At 40.1% G+C, this 21,797-nt stretch overlaps 1 protein-coding gene and 1 long non-coding RNA gene across 3 annotated transcripts in view; one reads left to right on the forward strand and one right to left on the reverse strand.

The window, feature by feature from the left end:
- Positions 1 to 1,083: 1,083 nt before the first annotated feature.
- Positions 1,084 to 15,725, reverse strand: LOC139029842 (uncharacterized). Of its 2 annotated transcripts, XR_011482085.1 has the most exons (4): positions 15,229 to 15,687; positions 4,501 to 4,813; positions 4,319 to 4,385; positions 1,084 to 2,124 (listed from the first exon to the last, which is right to left on the reverse strand). It is a non-coding gene; the product is annotated as an uncharacterized lncRNA (long non-coding RNA). The 2 variants fall into 2 exon arrangements; XR_011482084.1 differs by lacking the exon at positions 4,501 to 4,813 and having other exon boundaries at positions 15,229 to 15,725.
- A 74-nt stretch (positions 15,726 to 15,799) lies between these two features.
- The window catches only part of ASXL2 (ASXL transcriptional regulator 2), a 124,564-nt gene continuing 118,566 nt past the window's right edge, over positions 15,800 to 21,797 (forward strand). The window contains exon 1 of the mRNA XM_020913823.2: positions 15,800 to 16,142. Within this exon, the coding sequence (XP_020769482.1) occupies positions 16,086 to 16,142 (57 nt within the window). The 5' untranslated portion in view covers positions 15,800 to 16,085. The remainder of the gene's footprint in view (positions 16,143 to 21,797) is intronic.

Raw genomic sequence — 21,797 nt, forward strand, 5'->3', positions numbered from 1 at the left:
ATGCAACATCACTCTTAGTCAGCACGACTCCTTTGACTTGTTTTGGCTGTCACAATTTCTCAGCCTTTTCTTGCTTTTGATGACCTTGACAGTATTACTGGTCAGGTATTTTGTAGAATGGTCCCTCTATTGGGCTTTGTTTGATGGTTCCCTCATGACTAGACTGTGGGGTTTGGGGAGGCTGAGGCTATGGGGTTTTGGAAAGAATACCATAGAGGCAAAATATTGTCATCACATCATATTAAGGATAGGGTGTGTGTTTGAGTGTTCTAGTTGCCCAGTCTTGTCCGACTCTTTGAGATCCCATGGACTGTAGCCCACCAGACTCCTGTGTCCACAGGACTTCATAGGCAGGAATACTGGAGTGGGTTACCGGTCCCCTTTCCAGGGGATCTTCCCAACCCAGGGATCGAAACCAGATTCGCTGCATTGAAGATGGATTCTTTACCATCTAAGCCCACCAGAAAGCCATATATATGGCTGCACCACATAGCACGTGGGATCTCTAGTTCCCTGACCAGGAATTGAACCCATAGAAGCTCAAAGCCTTTACCACTGGACTGCCAGGGACGTCCCTAGGGTACATACTACTATTAACATGATTTATCACTGTTGTTTTGACCTTGATAACCTGGCTAAGGTAGTGCTTATCCACTAAAGTAAATCCAATAAAGTAAATTTACTTTAAAAAAAATCTATTTATCTGGCTGCCCTGGGTCTTAGTTATGGAATGTATACTTTTAATTGTGGCATGTGGGATCTAGTTCCCTGACCAGGGATTGAACACAGGTCCCTTGTATTGGGAACACAATGTCTTTGCCACTGGACCACCAGGGAAGCCCCTGAAATTACTTTTATTTTTTAACCTTCTTTCCTCTGTGTTCTTTGGAAGAAATCACTACATACACACCACATTTAAGTGGTGAAGAGTTATATTCCATTTCTTTGAGGGTGGAGTGTCATCTACACAAATTATTTGAAATTCTTCTATATGGGAACTCTGTCTCTTGTCCCATATTTATTTATTTTTTAATCATTTATTTATGTCAGTGTAGACTCACAAAATTTATTTTACACTTTGGGTTATTCATTTTGTTGCTCAAATTATTGGAAGCCATTAAAATTTATTTATTTATTTAAATTGGAGGCTAATTACAATATTGTAGTGGTTTTTGCCATACATTGACATGAGTCAGCCATGGGTGTACATGTGTTCCCCATCCTGAACCCCACTTCCACCTCCCTCCACATCCCATCCCTCAGGGTCATCCCAGTATACCAGCCCTGAGCACCCTGTCTCATGCATCCAGCGTGGACTGGTGATCTATTTCACATATGATAATATATATGTTTCAATGCTATTCTCTCAAATTATTGGCAGCCATTTGTAATCATTTATGTCACTACACTACAGAAATAGAATTCTAGCTGTCCAGAAGCTCCCATCATCCTGTCTTCCAGTCACTATTCTGAACTTGTGATGAGATCAATTGCACTTTATATAGTTGGAATTATACAGTATGTACTCACCTGTGCCTGGTTTCTTTCACTCAGCATTATGTTTGTGAGATTTACCCATGTTGCTACACTTTGCTGTGGAGAGGCCTTCTCACTTTGTAGTTTTCAACTTTAGACCTTCCCACCCCAAGATTCTGAAATGGGCCACACTTCCTAAACTTATTTCATTGCAGTCTTAGGTGGAGGTTATCAAAAACAGGCTTGAGATCAGAACATAAGTGTAAATAGTCCATTGGGAATTGATTTCAGGAAGCCCCGGTCAGGGCATGAGGAAGGAAATACAGAAGGGAGGAAGCCAGGCAGAGGAGTTAATGAGCAGCTCAGCAGAGCTCAATCTCACAGGGTCCTAGGGGGTTGTTCTCCAGGGGGTCCTCCCTGGGGGTTCTCCATGGGGGGCCTCCACGGGGTGGGGAGTGGTTCTCCAGGGTATCAGGGGGTCCTCCATGGGGGTCTTCCCTGGAGGTTCTCCACAGGCTGGTGTTCTCCTGGGGGTCTGCCATGGGGTCTTCCATGAGGGGGTTCTCCACTGGGTCCTTTCTGGGGGTGCTCCATGGAAGTCTCCATGGATTCTCCAGGAGATTGTGCAGAACTTGTTTCAGAGCTGTCCTGCAGAGAAGCAAAGAAACTTCAGGTATTTATAAACCAATTCCTTTCAGTTATTGCTTGAAAGTTGAGTATATTAACACACTAACAATCGCAGTCTGTCCCCAGTATGGGTTAATATGCACCTGTGTCCAGAGAAAGCTCGTAGGTAGGCTCAGGGTTGCAGGTACCAGCAGGAAAAAGCCATCAGGGTGAAGGAGGTCAAGGTCAAGGCAATGGGTGTGTCACAACTGTTAACACCTTTTCCACCCTGACCTATTTGGATCACACCTTAAGTCCATTTTGTTGTGGACACTTTACGCTGGTAGCCAGCAGCAATAACTAAAATAAAAATTGACAGATATAAGGCACCTGTCAAAATGATACAAATTTTTAAAAAGTGGCAACCACAAAGAATGATTGGGGATGTGGAATGAGTATTTTCATACTTTAATGGTAGAACTCTAAATTGTTTATTTTTTGCAGAATGAAATCTGGCAATATCTGTTAAAAATAAGTATTCCAAAGATGATGGGTGTTCATTAAACCTATTGTGGTAATCGTTTAATGATGTTTGTAAGTCAGAGCATTCGTTACGTTGTACACCTTAAACTTATACAGTGCTGTGTTGTCAGTTATAGCTCAAAAAAACTGGGGATAAAATAGGTATTCCACTGCAACTAGTGTATAAATAAGTTCTTGAAATTTAATGACAATACAGTGATTATAGTCATCAATACTATATTATAAACTTCAAAATCACCATGAGGTTAAATCTTAATTGTTCTCAGTACAAAAAGAAGCAATGATTATGTGACCTGATGAAGGTGTTAGCCAACCCTACTATAGTAATCATAGTGGAATATACAAACGTAGCAGACCAACAAATTTACACCTCAAATTTATAACGTTACATGTCAATTATAACTCAATAAGAAAATTTTTTCAATGAAAAAAAAAATGAGGCTAGTTAATAGAAGCAGTCTCAGTTCCGGTACTGCGACTGTAGTGTTATTTTATTTATCACTTCCCTCCTCTCCCACTCATTTGGGATCCCCTCACCCTCAGTCAATATTTTTGCCGGTCTGGGTTGCTTGCCTCCATCCTTGAGGAGTCTTGAGTCTTGGTTACCCAGCCTTTGCTCGAGAACCTAGTGCTCTGACCTAGTAGTTCCTCCCATAGGGGGCCATGCTGGTGTTTTGAGTCTCCTGTTATCAGTGTGAACTATGAGCTCTTGAAAAACCTGAATATCCCCTTCCCCCCATTGTTCAGTTATTCTAGTAAATGACCATAAGTCCTTTTGGGGAAAGATTATAAGGGAATCGCTAGTGTATTGTTGCATCATTTTAGGGTTCATCCTCAAGGGGACTTGGCATCTCCTTCAATTGATGAGCTCTGGGTGTGAGAACAGGCTCATGTCTGGAAATCGTAAGGGATTGTGATTTTTCCATCGTACTGGCTGACCTCAGCTTTCTACTCACTCATATTAGTTTTATATTCCTCCCAAACAAATCACCACAAACTCAGAAGCTTTAAAAACAACCCCCATGTTATTATCTTATAGGTTCCCTGTTTCAGAAGTCTGGGTATGGCTTAGCTGGATCCTCCACTTAAGGTCTCACAAGGTTGTAATCAAGGTGTCAGATGGGCTCTGTTCCTTTCTGGAAATCTCTTCTGGATGGAGCTTCTTTCTAGAGCTTAGCTTTTTTCTTAGCTTAGCTTCTTTCTATTCTTCCAAGTTGACATAGTGGTTGGTTGAACTCAGCTCTTTGCAGTTGTAGGACAAAGGGGGCTGCTCTTCAAACAACGCACTCTCTCTTATAGGCAGTTCACCTTTTATCAGCTTGCTTCTTCAAGGCCAGTAGGAGAATCTTAGTCCTGTTGGCTAAGCCTTTTATAATGTAACCTAATTAAAGAAGTGATGATCCCATCGCCTTTGCCATACTCTATTGGCTAGAAGCAGGTTGTAGGTTTTCAAGGACAGGATATTATATGAGTATGACTCATGGGAGAAGATGCTTCACCCTAAGGTGTGTCTACCACATTCATTCTTGGTCTTTTTTTAAAAGTTCAGCAATATCCTTATTGTCCATCCATCTATCTTATTCCAGGAACACCATGGACTAGTAACCATTGTCCCTTGAATCTGGGATGGTCTTGTGACTTGCTCTGGTCAATGAAAATGGCAAAAGTGATATTGTGGAGGGCCTTGAGATACCTGACAGCTTTTGCCTTTGCCCTCTTGATATGCAGAGATCTCCACAGGACAAGGAAGGTGGTCTAACCTGGAAAAGGAAAAAAAAAAAGCCATGTGAAGGAATACCAGTGTCCCAAGTGAACAGCCAGTGCCAGCTGTAAGACATGTAAGTGATACCAACTTGGACCTTTCAGCTTGCCTACCTCTGTGGTTGAACGCAGCTACATGAATGAGCCCGGGCAAAACTAGAAGAGGCATTTTGCAGCCCACCCACAGAATCATGAGAAAAAACAAATCACTGTCATCTTCAATGACTGGTTTTGGAGTGGTTTATCATACGGCAATAGGTAACTGAAATAGGTGTTTTTACATCAACTGCAGTCAATCATTGTTTGAAGGTTGCTCCGAGGGGCATTAAGACCCTGGCTTTTCTGGTCTGCCCTGTTCCAGACTAAAGTACGCTCCAGTGATCAGGGAGAAGTCTCAGGCAGAGTCCCAGACGTTTTCAGGAAGGAGCTGTCAGCAAATACAGAACACTGAGCATTAGGCTGATGTGAGAGCTGCTTTTATTACAACCTCAAAATCTCTTTTTCTCCAACTTGTAAACATTATGTGGAATAGGGCCGGGGGTGGAGGCAGGAGGTTTCTTAGAGGAACCAAGAACGCTGGAGTAGATGATGCCTTTGGGAGACACCACCAGCTAGTGGAAGAATTTGCAGAACACAGAGCTCAGACTATCAGAGACTGAGATTGAGGGCCTACCTTGTTCTTTTCAACGTCTCTGGCTTTGTATAAGAGCTGCAGTTCTCACAGCCTGCTGTCAGATGACATGGCTAGAATCCCTCCTTTTGTTTCCTCTCAGATGCTTCTCTCTGCCTTCCAGTAGATGAGCTCACTTATTATTCCTTGCTGAACTCTCCTCACTAGCCTCCTACCAACCCAGTTATCTTTTCACCACTCAACACTTACCTGTCTCCTAGCTGCTGCCTTGGAGGACCCCGCCAACTCCAGATCCTGTCCTGTTCAAATCTAGTTCACTCAGTGTTTCTGCCATGTTCCATATCAGTATCAGTACTTTTTGGTATCAGAACTTCTAAACCTTGCAGAGTTTTGAAAAAGGACTTGACAATAAAGATCTCATTGGTGAGATGAAATTATAGGAAATTTCAGGTGTGATTTCTTCCATTTCTGTGTGACAAGGGAGGTTACATTCAAAGTTTCAATAGATGTGATAGCCTAGGCTGCAGAATTGTTCCCAGGTACCAGATGTGGGTGAATTAACATTTCAAAACATCTTTGGAAGGTTATCAGAAAAAATCTTTTTTTTTTTTTTTTTGCCTGAACACCCCAAAAGATGGAGCAAAATTTGAGTATATACTAAGATAAGCTGTGTTCCTGTATTTGGAATATAAGGAAGTGGTTTTACAAGAGACTGACCAAAGAAATTCACTTCCAGTTTATTAAGATCACAAGAGCAAAAACTACAGCTTATTTTATTAAAGGTATACAAAAACACTCAGGGTTAAAATATTCAAATTAAAAAAAAACAACACCCTACCTTATTTTAGAAGAAAACCTTAGTCGTAAAACAAATATCAGAATACATAATTATTTAGGTACTCCTATTAGTTGCAAATGGTCACAAAAATAATTGATCATGTTGCATTTTCCTCATCTATTTCTTCTCTTATGATAGGAGTCAACATTTTTGAGCATCTACCATGAATCAAAACCTGCCATTCATTTCATCTAGTTCTAAGAACAACATCCACTATGCCAACTAGTTCTAGTTTAAATTCATGACCACACATCTCAAAAGGAGTCTCAATGCTGCCAAGCAACCCTACTACACTCCCCCAGTATGTTCCTCGCCCATTCTCCAAAACAAGGATTTCACACATTTTCTGCTCTCCTCAAATCTCCCACATCCTCTTCCGCCTCCTTAGTCCTGCCTACCTCTTCCACTTCTTCCCAGATCCCTCTCTGCCTCACTCAGTTCTCCATCTTTATATTCCACTGATGTGCCAAATTCTTTCCTCTCCCTTGGAGCCTTTGAAATTCCCCTTCCCTCTCATTGGAATGCTCACACCCTCATCTTCATAAGACTGGTTTCTTCTGCTTTTTTTATCTGCTGTCTCAGTTCAGATGTCAAGTTCTCAGAGTCTTTCCTTGTAAGCTAAAGATGCCCCTGCTCTCTTGCATGATAACTTGTTTCATTGTCTCCCAGACATTTATCAACACCTGATACTGTCTTGTCTGTTTATTTCTTCCCATCTCCACTTGAAGAAAGTGTCATAACAGCAGGGCTTTACTTTTCTGGTGTACTTCTATATTCTCAATATCCAAATCTGAGCCTGTCACACAATATGGTCAAAATGAATTTTCATTGAGTAAATGATCCCGATTTTTGATAGATGAGGAAACTAAAGATTAGGCAATCTAAATAAATGACTTACGGTCACTCAGGTAGTAAATGACAAAGCTGGGACTTGAGCCTAAATTTTTCTAGATCTGGGCTCTATCCCCAGAGAGCCCCAGATTTTTTTATGTAAAAAAGTCTCTCTTGCTAGGATGAACATTTAAAAATGGATTTGACCACTGAGGAGTACTTGTGAATGTGAACAGCATTTAAGACAACATAAGAATGAATAGTTAATTCCCCAGGCAGAAAATCAAGGAGATGCTGAGGACATCTGGCTGGACAAAGCCCATGGTAACTAAGGAGCAGCACAGCCTGGCTATTCCCAGCTTGCTCCTGGCTGGCCTCCAATTCCTCCGTCTTCCTTCCTGCTTCCTGCATCTCTAAGTCTCTGACCACCTGCAGTTCAGTACAGTTCAGTGGAGGCTCTGGTTTTCCCTTCATGCCCATGAAGTAAGCTAGTTCATGCCTGTCAATAGCATCCAGATTCATGCTTTAGAGAAACTGGAATAGGATATTTTCCATGGGGGTCTATCAGCCAAATCTGTGTTTATATAATAGCCTAATTCACAGGAAGTTGCCTTTGTGTGTGTGTGTGTGTGCAGAAAATGAAAACCTTGTGCTGACTCTTCATTGATCCTTAAATGGACTTATAAACAAAAGGTGAAGAGGAGGAAATGAGGACTCTTTTGGCTGTTGCCTTAATCAACATTCAGGGAAAGCTTCATATATAGGCTAGAGTCCCTAGAAATGCTAGATTTAAGGGTTTGTTCTTTGGATTTTCTTCAGAAACCAAGATCAAAATGGTTATAATATTATCAGTTATTGAATGTTTATATACCTGCCATTATTCTATGCTTTTTATGTATACTTTATCTTTACAACAAACTGATTAAATAGATGCTAGCAATATTATACCCATTTTCCACATGAGAAAACTGAGGCCAAGTAGGATTTTTTTTTTTTTTTTAAATGTTAGTCACTTGGTCATGTCCAACTCTTTGTTGACCCCATGGACTATAGCTCACCAGGCTTCTCATCCATGGAATTCTCCAGGGAAGAATACTGGAGTGGATTGCCATTTCATTCTCCAGGGGATCTTCCTGACCCAGGGATTGAACCCAGGTCTCCTGAATTGCAGGCAGATTCTTTACCAACTGAGTCACCAGGGAAGCCCTGGTGAAGCCCTGAAGTCACACACTACTGATGAAATTAGAATTTCATTTATTTGATTTGACTTTGGAGTAGAGGTTCTTAATCATCCCACTACTTGTTTTTGTGTTTGTTTGCCTCTTTGTTGGAAGAAGGCAATGGCAACCCACTCCAGTTCTCTTGCCTGGAAAATCCCATGGATGGAGGAGCCTGGTGGGCTGCAGTCCATGGGGTCACTAGGAGTGGGACATGACTGAGCGACTTCACTTTCACTTTTCACTTTCATGCATTAGAGAAGGAAACGGCAACCCACTCCAGTATTCTTGCCTAGAGAATCCCAGGGACAGGGGAGCTTGGTGGACTGTCGTCTATGGGGTCGCACAGGGTCGGACATGACTGAAGCAACTTAGCAGCAGCAGTGGCAGATCTAGTAATCCAGAAATTGCAAAGTTATGATAAATATAAAAGCATTTATGTAATACAATATGAAAATATCTGAGATTTCTGTTCATAACAAAGTCATAGGTAACAAATTAGTTTAAAGTTAGTGAAAATAAAGATGTAATTTCATCTAAGCTAACTGGCTCCCCTCTAGGCCCCCGGTTAGGAAACCTGAGGATGTAATGCCCTCTGGAAGACCAGTTATAAAGCCCTTCTGATGTTGTTTCTAATCTCAGTTACTATCCCTGCCCCATCTACTCTCTTCACTGGCTGTCACTCTAAATCACAATCTAAAGGGCTCTTCCTTGTAGCCTTGCTGGACACCCTCTCCACCCCTAATCCCCATAGAATTTATTACCTTTTCGTCCATCTCACTTTAGGGTTTTGCATATATGTTTATGACTGCATGTAGAGCACTGTAACATATTTAATTTGTTTATTTATCTTTTTTACTTTAACATTAGCTACTTGGGAGTAGGGGCTATGTCTTGCTCATTTACTTACTTTTCATTTAATAAAATTATATTGAGCATCTCCTATTACAAGGTGTTATTCTAGACACTGAAAATATAATAATGAACATCACGGACATAGTCTTTATCCTCCATGTTTTGCCATCTTGCACTCATTTCTGGTCCTCAGTGTTTGGCTCATTGTTGGAAGATACTAAATTAATCTGTTTAATTGAATTGAGTATTTCAAGGTCATATTACTAGTTGGCTGAAATTGCTCCTAAGAGAAATATTTCTTGAGAAGTTCTTTATCTTCATATTCTCATATAAATTGTCAGGTATAGAGTAGACATTCAAAAGTCAATTCTTTTCTTGTCTTTTCCTCTTGCTAGTCACCAAGTAAGCTAAATCTTGTTGCATAGTAGAGAAATGGAAACAGTATTTGTAAGTTTTGCAGGAGGGAAGAAGAGTTAAGAACATCTACTTATAACATGTGTGTGTTAGTCGCTCGGTTGTGTCTGACTCTTTGCAACCCCATGGACTGTAGCCCACCGGGGTCCTCTGTCCACGGGATTTTACGGGCAAGAATACTGGAGTGGGTTGCCATTCCCTTCTCCAGGGGATCTTCCTAACCACGAGTATCAGGAGAATCTGGGTCTCCTGCACTGCAGGCAGATTCTTTACTGTCTGAACTACCAGGGAAGCACTTATAACATACAGTCCTCTCTGTTAGGCCTGAATGAGGTAAAAGATGTAAAGCGCTTGAATAGCACCTGTTACATTGTAAGCCAGCAACAAATACAAGATACAATAGCTAACATTTGTTGATGGCTTACAACATACCAGGTGCTATTTGAAGCCCTTTACATCTAATACTTCATTCAGACCTAGTAGAGAGAACTGAGGCTTAAAAAGTATAAGTAACTTGCCCAACTCCTGATAGGCAGAATGTACTTAGGTGGGGGAATTCCAGCCCAGTCAGTCCGAGTCTGGCACCTCTTTCTTTGTGTAGCCACTGCTGTTGACCAATGCAGGGTCAGAAGCAAGGACTTTGAACAGGATCCACTAACAGCCTGCATCCTGGTCATGACCTAAGTCAAGGCAAGCATGTTTGAAATGACAAAGTGATCAAGGCTTAAGTCTGTGGCTAGGGTAGAGCTAACAAGGGCTTCAGAATACCTATGCCCTGGTGCATTCTTGCTACACTGTTTATTCAATATTATCTTTTAAAAAATTTTATTCATTTATTTATTTATTTTTGGCTTTGCTGGGTCTTCATTGCTGGGTGTGGGCTTTTCTCTAGTTGCGGCCAGTGGGGGCTACTTTTCATTGTGGTGTGCAGGCTTTTGATTGCAGTGGCTTTTCTTGTTGCAGCTTGAGGGCCCTAGAGTGTTCAGGCTTCAGTAGTTGTGGGCTTAGTTGCTAAGTAACATGTGGGATCTTCCCATTCCAGGGATTGAACCCATGTCTCTTGAATTGGCAGGAGGATTCTTAATCACTGGGCCACCAGGGAAATCCACTATTGTCTTTTTAAAACAACTGTTTCTCCCTGAAATTAATGTTCATTCTACCACTTGTGAGGCTACAGGAAAAATTTTCTTAAAAAGGAAATGTCCTTGGATTACCATTAGACAGAACTGAATAATTCTACCAAGCTGGGGCATTTTTCTACAGTTAATTATAATGAATTCTGATTACCATGTGCATCATTTGCCTAATCTGGACCCAAACTGAAACATAAAACATAAGTACAAAGAATATCTGATTATTTTTTGGACATATGAACAAAAGTAACTTTAAAAATATTTTTTCCTTCTCCAATCAAAAGATATAGAGTTGCTGAATAGATTAAAAAATAAGACCCAATTATATGCTGTTACAGGAGACTCACTTCAGCTTTAGAGGCATGCACAGACTGAAAGTGAAGGGATGGAAAAAGATATTCCATGCAAATGAAAGCCAAAAAGAGCAGAGACTATACTTATATTACACAAAATAGACTTTTTTCCCTTTCTTTTTTACCTGTTTTCCCCCCATTTTTATTGAGAAATAGTTGGCATACATCACTGTATAGGTTTAAGGCATACAGCATGACTGTTTGAATTATATATATTGTGAAATGATTACCACAATGGGTTAACATCCACCATCTTATATAGATAAAATAAAAATAAATTTTTTTCCTTGTGATGAGATTTATCTTTTTTCACTGATTATGATTTAAGACTCATCTATGTTGTTGAATGTATTAATATTTTATTCCTTTTGCTTGCTCAGTAGTATTCTGTTGTATGCATATACCAGACTTTGTTCATCTGTTCACCAGCTTATGGACGATGGTTTTTCATGTTACCTTTTTACAGTCATACCTATTTCCCTCCCTCTACTATCTCCAAACTCTCACAACTAATAATTTATTCTCTATCTCTATAATCTTATTTACACACAAAATAGATATTAAGCCAAAAACTGTAGCCAGATACAAAGAAGGTCATTATATAATGATAAAAGGATTGATTTATCAAGAGTATAACATTTGTAAATATTTGCATACTCAACATAGGAGCACCTAAATATATAAAGCAAATATTAACAGATTTTAAGGGAGAAATATACAGCATTACAATAATAATAGAAGACTTAAAAATCTGATTTTCAACAATGGATAGGTCATCCAGAAAGAAAAGTCAATAAAGAAACTTTGGACTTAATGCCATGTTAGACTAGATGGACTTAACAGATACTTACTGAACATCCCATCTAACAGCAGCAGAATACACATTGTTCTCATGTGTACATGGAACATTCTCCAGGATAGATTATATGTTTGGCTGCAAAAAAATCTTAGTACATTCAAGAAAACTGAAATTCTATCAAGCATCTTTTCCAACCATAATGATGTGAAACTAGAAATCAATTAAAGGAAGAAAACTGAAAAATTCACAACTATGCTGATACTAAACAACATCCTCCTGAACAAACAGTGGGTCAAATAAATCAAAAGGGAAATTAAAAATCTTGAGACAACTTAAAATGGAAATATAACATAATAAAACTTTTGGGATGCACCAAAAGCAGTTTCAAGAGGGAAGGTTACAGAAATAAATGCTTACATTAAGAAAAAAAGAAAGCTCTCAGAATTCCCTGTCAGTCCAGTGGTTAGGACTTGGCATTCTCATTGCTGGGGACTCTAGGTTCAATTCCTATTTGGGGAACTAAAATTTCATAAGCTTCATTGAAGAAGGAAATGGCAACCCACTCCAGTATTCTTGACTGGAGAATCCCAGGGACGGAGGAGCCTGGTAGGCTGCCATCTATGGGGTCGCACAGAGTCGGACCCGACTGAAGTGACTTAGCAGCAGCAGCATGCATGGCAAAAAAAGAAAGCTCTCAAATAGACAACCTAACTTTACATCTCAAGGAACTAGAAAAGGAAGAACAAACTAAGCTCAAAGTGAGTAGAAAGAAGAAAATAACAGAGATCAGAGTAGAAAGGAATGAAATAGAGACTTAGCAGACAGTTGAAAAGATCAATGAAACTAAGAACAGTTTTTTAAGAAGATAAACAAAATACACAAACCTTTAGTCAGACTAACCAAGAAAAAAGAAAGAGGACTCAAATAAAATTATAAATGAAAGAGGAGACATTACAACTGATACTACAGAAATATAACGAATCTTAAGAGACTACTATGAATAATTAATCAATCCTGTATATCATTGGAAAGACTGATGCTGAAGCTGAAGCTCCAATACTTTGGCCTCCTGATGCAAAGAGCCGACTCATTAGAAAAGAACCTGATGCTGGGAAAGATTGAAGGCAGGAGGAGAAGGGGATGACAGAGGACAGGATAGTTGGATGGCAACATCTACTCAATGGAGATGAGTTTGAGCAAGCTCCAGTAGGTGGTGAAGGACAGGGAAGCCTGGAATGCCGAAGTCCATGGGGATGCAAAGAGTCAGACACTACTGAGTGACTGAACAACATGAATAATTAATTATATGCCAACATTTTGGACATCCTAGAAGAAATGAATAAATTCCTAGAAACAGATAGCCTACCAAGACTGAATCATGAAGAGATAGAAATCTGAACAGACTTACTACTAGTAAGGAGACTGAATCAGTAGTCAAAAACCTCCTAACAAAGTGTCCAGGACCAGATGCCTTCATGGTGAATTCTACCAAACATTTAAGGAAGAATTTATACCAAACCTTCTCAAGCTTTTTACAGCAAATGGAAGAGGAAGGAACTCTTCCAAAATCATTATATGAGGCCAACCTAAACCAGACAAGGACACAAAAGAAAATTAGAGACCAGTATCTCTGAGGAACACCCATGCAAAAATCCTCAACAACATATTAGTAAACCAATTCCATGGTATATTAAAAGGATCATATACCATGATCAAGTGGGATTTATTCTAGGGATGCAAGGGTAGTTCAATATCCACAAATCAATGTGATACAACACATTAACAAAACAAAGGATAAAAATATATGATCATTTCAATAGGTACAGAAAAAGCACTAGACAAAATTCAACATCCTTTTTAAGATAAAAACTGTCAATAAATTTGTATAGAGGGAATGTACCCCAACATAATAAAGGCCATATTTGATAAGCCCAAAGCTAATATCATACTCAAAGGAGGAAAGCTGAATGCTTTTCTTCTAAGAATAGGAACAAGACAAGGATGCCACTCTTGGCACTTTTATTCAACATGGTATTGAAGTCCTAGCCAGAGAAATTAGGAAGAAAAAGAAATAAAGACATCCAAATTGGAAAGGCAGAGACAAAACAGTCACTATTTACAGATGACAGGATTTTATGTATATTAATTGAAAACCTAAAGACTCCACCAAAAACTATTAGAACAAATAAACAAGTTCAGTAAAGTTGCAGGGTACAAAATCAATATATAAACATCTGTTGCATTTATTTTTTTTTTTTTTGTGGCTTGTGGGATATTAGCTTCCCAACCAGGGATCAAACCCAGGTCCATGGCAGTGAAAGCTCACATCCCAACCATAGGACTACCAGGGAATCCCCCTGTTGCATTTTAATACACTAACAACAAACTATCAGAAAGAGAAATTAAGAAAACAATCCCATTGACAATAGCATCAGAAAGAATACTTAGGAATAAATTTAACCAAGGAGGTGAAAGATCTATACCCTGAAACTGTAAGACACTGATGAAAGAAACTGAAGAAAACACAAATAAAAGGAGATATTCTATGCTTACAGTTGGAAGGATTAATGTTATTAAAATGTCCATACTGCACATGGTGATCTACAAAGTCTATGTAATCTGTTTCAAAATTTCAAAGGCATTTTTCACAGAAATAGAAAAAAAAAAAAAAAACTTAAAATTTGGGCTAGATGGCAAATCCCAGTCAATAGCTGGGAATGGAGAGAGGCTTCTTGAACTGACCTAGACTTTAGAGTGACATGGTACATACCTAGACTGTTACGGATAGTGTTATGAGTTACTAAAAGAATTTGTGAAAATATATTTCTTACCAGTTGCTGCTATGGGGTTGTTTGCTCAATGACTGAAGTAGAAAAATAAGGAAGTATCTACATGGGCTCTCATGCTCCCTATTAAGACTTTGTCTGCTAGTGTGTAACAGCACACTTTTATTTATTTTGGCTGTACCTCCTAGCAACTGGAATCTTAATTCCCTGAACAGGGATCAAACTCATGTCCCCTGCATTGGGAGCACTAAGTCTTTACCACTGTGTTACCTGGTAAATCCCCTGATCCCTTTTAAAAACTGAGGAAAAGTTATAAATCCTCCTTGCAGAAAATGCACAGCTAATACACACAAAATATTTTCCATAATTTTAAGGGGCTATATACTTCTGAAACTTATCCTGGACTCCAAGTTAAGGACTGTTCTCAACTGTCTCTTCTCCCAAGAGTCAGCCCAACTCTCAGTCCTATTTTATTTTAAAAAAATATTTATTTATGTAGCTGCACTACATCTTTAGTTGTGACATGTGGGATCTAGTTCCCAACCAAGAATCAAACCCTGGTCCGCCGCATTGGGAGTGCAGAGTCTTAGCCAGTGGACCACCAGCGAAGTCCCTCAGTCCTATTTTAGAATATCCTAAGTTTAGTAGATCAGAAGCAGGTTCTGGAAGCAGGTGGGTTTGGGAGATTACTAGGCATTACTACACATTCTATTTACTTTGCAAAGTATAAAGACATGAACAATGCGATGGAAGATGCCACATTCTGGATCTTTCAGGAGGTCGTTATGGTCACTACAAATAATGGTTTCTGACTACAGATCCAGCTGAATCATTCAGCAAATATTTACAGGGCGCCTGATATGTACAGGCACTGAGCCAGGCAATGAGCTCACCAAGATAAAAAAGACTCCATTTGTGTCCTTGATGAGACATTCACATGTACAAGCATGAATATAGTTGTTGGTGGCCTGAAAATAAAGGTTACCTAAGTCTGAGAGGCATTCTGAGGTGACGGAAAGGACTCTGAGCTTGTGATTTGATGTTTGGCTTCACCACATTCTAGTGTGGCGTCACTCAATCTCAGATTGCTTCATCTATCAAGTGCCGCAAATAAGTAGATGAGAACTGGCAAATCTTCAAAAACATAACATTTTAAACAATGAAAAAATGAACATGGACAAACAGAAAAGGCAAGTTACAGGCTTATCGAAAATGACAGTTAAGAGAGTCACCCCCAGAGGGAAGAGCCTAACTCTTCCCAGTCTGCAGACACCGCCGCACCCCGCACGCGGTCAGAAACCGCCCAATAAACCTTCCGGGACGGATCAAGTTCCGCTTCCGCAAGCAGGCTTTCGCTGTAGGCGTGAGCGAAGGACGCCCGACGCAAGTTAGCGTCGGACCTCCCCACTGCGCATGCTCGGGAGGAGAGGCTGAGAACGGAAGGACGGGGGAGTGGCCAGACGCCGCGGCCGGCCGGCTAGCTCTCCCTGTGGCCCCGCGCGGGAGGCGGGGGCGCGCGCACGCTCGTTCGCGCGGCCGGCTGCGTACAGTAGTGACGGCCGCGCGGGAGCGGTCACATGACCGTAGCGGCTGCCTGTACAGTAAGGACCCAATATGGCAGCGGCGGTAGCAGTGGTAACGGCAGCAGGAGGACCGGCCGCCCCATAGACCGCCCCCAGCGCACCACCCCCGCCGCTTCCTCTGCTCCGGTGCTCCTCCGGCCTGACTTCCCCTTTCTCCCACCTTTCCCGGCACCGCGGGAAAAACAGCGCAGGGCAGAGCAGGCAGGGAGGGCGGCCGGAGCCCGGACACGGGAGCCTCCCAGTCAGTTCAAGACCCGACATGAGGGAAAAGGGCCGTAGGAAGAAGGGCAGGACCTGGGCGGAGGCCGCCAAGACGGTAAGGCGGAGGGAGCGGACGGGAAGGCTGGGAGGATTTTGTTCCTTCGCCGCCCTCCCTCGGTCGCAGGGGAAGGGAGGTCAGTGGCACTGCGACCCGGCTAAGGGGGGCACAAAACCGCGCTGCGAGGGCGGCGGTTAGTGTCGGGCTTGTGGTCCCTGTGGGAATGGAGGCGCCTAGCGGAAGAGGGTCCCCGCGGGGCCGTGACTTCTCCCCGCGTCTGCCATGGTTCCTCTATGGTGTTTTGGAGCTGCCTCTCGGGGTCACTGCGCTCTCACCCCCATTCTGTGGTAGCCCCTGCCCCAGCTTGGGGAAGTCTGTTGTGCTTGCATATAACCGGCTCTTCTCCCTTGTTCGGCTGAGGAGCCCCCATTGGATGCGGATAGGAGAATGCTTGTGCGTGCACCCAGCCCCAGAAAGAAGAGGGGAGCGGTGAAGCTGGGTAGAATTGACCCGCTGTAGCAGGCACACCGCCTCACTCCGGGTCCCCGGCTTGTCTGGGCTCCTGGATCCGGCCGGAGGTCACGAGGCTCTTGTTTTATGTTTGCTGTTGGAGCCGAAAGTGCAGGAGGTGTTTAGAAACGAAGTAACAGGTGGGACTTGTAGAATTTTTTTTTTTTTTTTTCTGTTTCCGTAGAGACCTACTCTGAACAAGGCAGCAATGCATGGTGGGACCTGTAGTTTTACCCGGCCTTGACTTTTTCGTAGCTAAAGTGGTGATGGCCTCACTAAGTTGTGATTAGTGGATAAAACCATCCGTTTTTTCCTTCTAAATTTATCTTAACGAAATTTAGGGGTATTTTTAAAAAATAGAATATTGAGGATGAGTGAGAACTTCTATGTTTTTTGTGAAAAAGTTAAAAGCGTCCATGTATATATATTTAGAAATGAAAGGTTTGGAGAAAGTCAAGTTCATTCCATCTTCTGAGCGTGCAGCAGAAAAGTAATAGGACATAAGACAGCAGCGTTTTAGTATTGGGAAGTGAGAAGGATTGGAGGCATTATCTTTAATGGTGAATCATGTCAATAATACTTGGACAACCTGGAGAGCCCCTCTAAATGAAGCCCCTCTTTATGGTGTGTTGTATTTTTATTTTTTAAAGGGGAGTTTTCTGAATATAAAAGTAACATGTTCACTGTGGGAAAGTTAGGGAAATTATAGTATTTTAGTATAAAGAAGGAAATAAATCATGTATTTAACTTCTCCAGGCTCTGTGAACATTTGATATATTACCGTCCAGTCTTTTTTATTTCCCCAAATCTGGGTCCTTTTGTTTATTCATTCTTGCACATTTGCTTTGTAAATCTTGTGCATTTGTTTTGTAAATGTTATGTTTTAGAGGATTCATGAATCTTAAACTTGTGTGTCTGTTTTGGTAGGAAATGTGGAAAAGTTAGTGAATAAATAAAAGCACATTTGTTGTGTGCTTTCATTTACAGTGTATCTTCATAACTGTAATTGCTGGCCGTTTCCCTCCAAAGATAAAACTCTAGAAATAATTTTGTTGGGTGGTGGGGAAATTCCTCCTTCACAAAAGACTTTTATTTTGTTCTACTTGATCAGCACTACTTCACGACCTCTTTTATTTAAAGAAAGATGGTGAATTCTATTCGTAAGTAACCAGATCCCAACCATCATTGTGTTAATTAATTTAAAGTCTCTAGAATTTCATGAGTACTTTATGAATTATCTCTTGGGATAAAATAGTCTGTTCTTTGGGAGATTGTGAGAGGAGAAATTTGCATCTACAGTCTATTTTCCTATAGTAAATTATTATGTTTGCTCATTTATAACAAACATTTCAAGCCTTAGCTAGTTATGTGCAAGTAGTATTTAGAAGATGTAAAGACTAGAGCTAATCAGTAGAGCTTCAAGTGAGTTCCTGAAGTGATTAGTATATTAGTGGTTTGGTATTTTTATTTGATTCTGGAAAATATGTAAGAGCTCAGACTAAATAAAAATGAATTTTAGAAAGAGAATGGTGACACTAAAACTTCTTTTTTCTAGTAGCCAAAATCTAGAAAACACTCTACTCTTTTTTATCCTCTATAAAGTGAGTAATTAAAATAAACCTCAGTGTTCAAAAGGTTTCTATTTATAGGAGAAATAGGTAGAAGTAAATGTGAGAAGAATAAACAAAAGTAAATATTTAATATTTTCAGACGTAGAATAATGAGATCAGAAAGTTAGTGGTTTGACAGAGATAACTTTGACCTAAATTAGGAAACTGTATATTTTATAAGATTAAGAGAGCCAGGAGAAGCAAGTCTTAAACTTACCTCATAGGCATTAAGGCCAAATGTTCTAGGAACAGTTTCAGAAAGGATATATTAAAATTATTCATTGAATATAGGTCATATCTACTTCATATTTCATTGTGTTCTTGGTACTTACATTGTAGAGCTATCCTGTTTTAGGGAATGTTATTAAAATGGGGTTGTGTTCCTGACCAATAATAGAGCAATAGATAGATAAAATTATTCACTAACATATGTATTTATATCCTATATATTTGTGATTTGGGGTGTTGTGTGTATGTGAGAGAGAGAAATTGATACAGGATTGCTGTGAATAACCTGAAAAAGCAAAAATAATACTATTCATAATTACTATATAATCATAAGATTATGCCAAAGTCTGATTAAATGTGGAGAATAGATGGGTTCCAATAACTGAAGACATTATACAGAAAAATAATGGGATTAAGACTCACTTGAACTTATTGTTCATTCACAGCAGTGGATTGTGTCCCTACTGATCTTATATTTGTCTCATAAATACACTAGTTATATAAACCATTATTCAAGTATTTAGTTAACAGTATTACATTTTAAATTTATTTATTTATTGGCTGCACCCTGTGGCTTGCAGGATATCAGTTCCCCCACCAGGGACTGAACCCAGGCCATGGCAAGACTGGAATACTAACCCCTAGGCCACCAGGGAACTCCCATTACGTGTTTTAAACTTTAAAGGTAGCAGTGGTAGTGGTGATGATGTGATTTGGATAAGAGACCTGCAGTATAGTGTTTGGTGCAATTAAAACAGAAACATTTGTAGTAAGCCAGAGATACTGAAAATCATTACATTGATTTTAGAACTGTGTTCAAAGATACGATTTTTTTTTTTTTTTTTTTAAGCAAAACAAAGCATTGTATCATGTACACATTAGGTGACATACCTGAGGAATTTAGTTATTTTTACAAAATTGAACTTTCAAAAGAGTATAATTTTGTTGATACCCTTTTTTTTTGGAGTTTTCCCTTGTCATCCACCACAGCTGGGGACGCATTAAAAGGGAAAAGTGTCTTTTTAGGACAAGTTTGTTGTGATTGTAGGTGAAAGAGAGCAGCAGACCTTAGAGACTGCATTAGGTTATCTTTGAGGAGTGAAGTGGTCAGAGTGTAAGTAAAGGATGAGTGTTAGAGGTGAGGAGAATAGCAGGCGAGTGTAGATCTCTAGCATGTGATTTCTAGACTGAAGAAAAAGGGTTGTTTTTTTTTTGTATCTATACTTAGTGGTTAATACTGTTTTGAAAGTACATAGGTTTTTAAATTTATGTTATTTACCTAAAGTCATTTGGGCTTCCCCGGTGGCTCAGTGGTAAAGAATCTGCCTGCAGTACAGGAGCCACAGGTTCTATCCCTGGGATGGCGAGATCCCCTGGAGAGGGTCATGGCAGCACACTCCAGTATTCTTGCCTGGGGAATCCCCATGGACAGAAGAGCCTGGTGGGCTACAGTCCATGGAGTTGCAAAGAGTCAGACAGGATTGAAGCACACACGCCTAAAGTCATTTAACTTTAGGAAATAGAATGGAAGAAAATTTCTATTAAATAACTCATAAGCTAATTATCTTTCTGTAGGAAGTATTGAAAATAGAAAAGAATTATTTAAAAGTAAAATGATAAAATATATGTAATGATGAGAAAGAAAAAAGTCTTAAAATATACTTTAGAAAAAACAGACGTATTAGAAACTTTTGAGTTATCTTAATCTTGACCATAAGTAATTATCTTCTGCTAGGAGTATGACCAGGCCTGGGGATATCTCCTTGGGCCTGTATTGGTTGGCTACAGTCTTTTTATGTCCGAATTTGTCTTATGTTTGTACTTGTAAGTATTAGAATCTCCAGGAGAGTGTGCATCTTGGAAAACCATATTAAAGAAATATATTGTTTTTGTAGTATTGTTTTATAGAAAGTAAAACTGGACCAAATCTTCCTGGAATATGTTAAAAATAGAATGAGAAAGATTGTGAAGAGCATGGGTGAAAAACTGAGAAACTGCTCTAACCCATACTTTTCAAAACTAACCAGTTTTATTGAAGTATAATTGACATAAAATTATAAGATTAGATACATTTATGAGATTTCCATCTGCAGGTCTATTTGTGCTAGGGGATTTTTTGCTTGAGAGATCTTCCTTTTTGCCTTAATACTGAAGTAAAGTTCCCTTGTATTTTTCTCTTGAATTTTATATTATTGTTTTCAGTTCATCCTTCCTTCTGTCTATTATCATGTTCCTGTCTTGAAAGCCCACAAACTAAGGAAAAGGGAAGGAAAAATCTTTTTTAAACACATAAGTTAAAAATTTCTGTGGAAAGTGCTGCTGCTGCATCTCCTAGAATATGACAGGAGCTGAGAAAATGATGTCAGATTTGCAGAAGTCCTTACTCTTTCCTCATCTACAAAATCTATCTACTTTTTAAAAGGCTGTGCAATTTTGCTGCCAGTGAAAGGGCATTATGTTTTCACTACAAAAGCTATCTGGAAGGAGGCCAGTTGTGTGGAAGATATATCTTCAGGAACCTGATCAGTAAGGTTTGTCTGCTGTCTTTATCCTTTTTATTAATACATGCATGCATACTGGGCCGCTTCAGTCATGTCCTACTCTTCGTGACCCTGTGGACTGTAGCCCTCCAGACCCCTCTCTCCTTGGGATTCCCCGGGCAAGAATACTGGAGTGGGATGCCATGCCCTCCTCCAGGGGATCTTCCTGACCCAGGGATCTAAGCTGCATCTTTTATGTCTCCTGCATTGGCAGGCGGGTTCTTTACCAATAGGGCCACCTGGGAAGCCAGAAGACTTGGAATGTTCCACTAGTTCTGTTTTCTTTCTTTCCATATCTCATAGAGGCCATCCTTATAGTTATAGTGTTGTAGTATTGGGCAATTTAGTACTTTTAGTACAGTTTGATTTATTGTGTTTTTAGAGTTTTTAAAAGGATTTTGAGCATACTTAATTTTAGAATTCTTTAGATATGACTTAAAAACAATAGTGTTAGTTTTCTATTACAGTTATATAGGCTCTTTTTAAAAATAACTTATTCATTTATTTATATTTGGTTGTTCGGGAGGGGGGGTTTCCTTGCTGCCTGTAGGCTTTCTCAGGTTTCGGAGAGCCGGAGCTACTCTTCGTTGCGGTGGTTTTTCTCCTTGCAGAGTACAGGCTCTAGGCACACGGGCTTCAGTAGTCCCAGCACGTGGGCTCATTACTTTCGGCTCTCCTGCTCTGAAGTGCTTGCTAGTAGTTGTGACGCATGGGCTTAGTTGCTCCTCGGCGTGTGGAATTTTCCTGGATCAAGGATTGAACCCATGTTCCCTGCATTGGCAGGTGAATTCTTATCTACTGTATCACCAGAGAAGTCTTAGACT

The sequence above is a fragment of the Odocoileus virginianus genome, chromosome 2 (assembly GCF_023699985.2).
Source record: "Odocoileus virginianus isolate 20LAN1187 ecotype Illinois chromosome 2, Ovbor_1.2, whole genome shotgun sequence".
NCBI classification, from domain to species: Eukaryota; Metazoa; Chordata; class Mammalia; order Artiodactyla; family Cervidae; genus Odocoileus; species Odocoileus virginianus.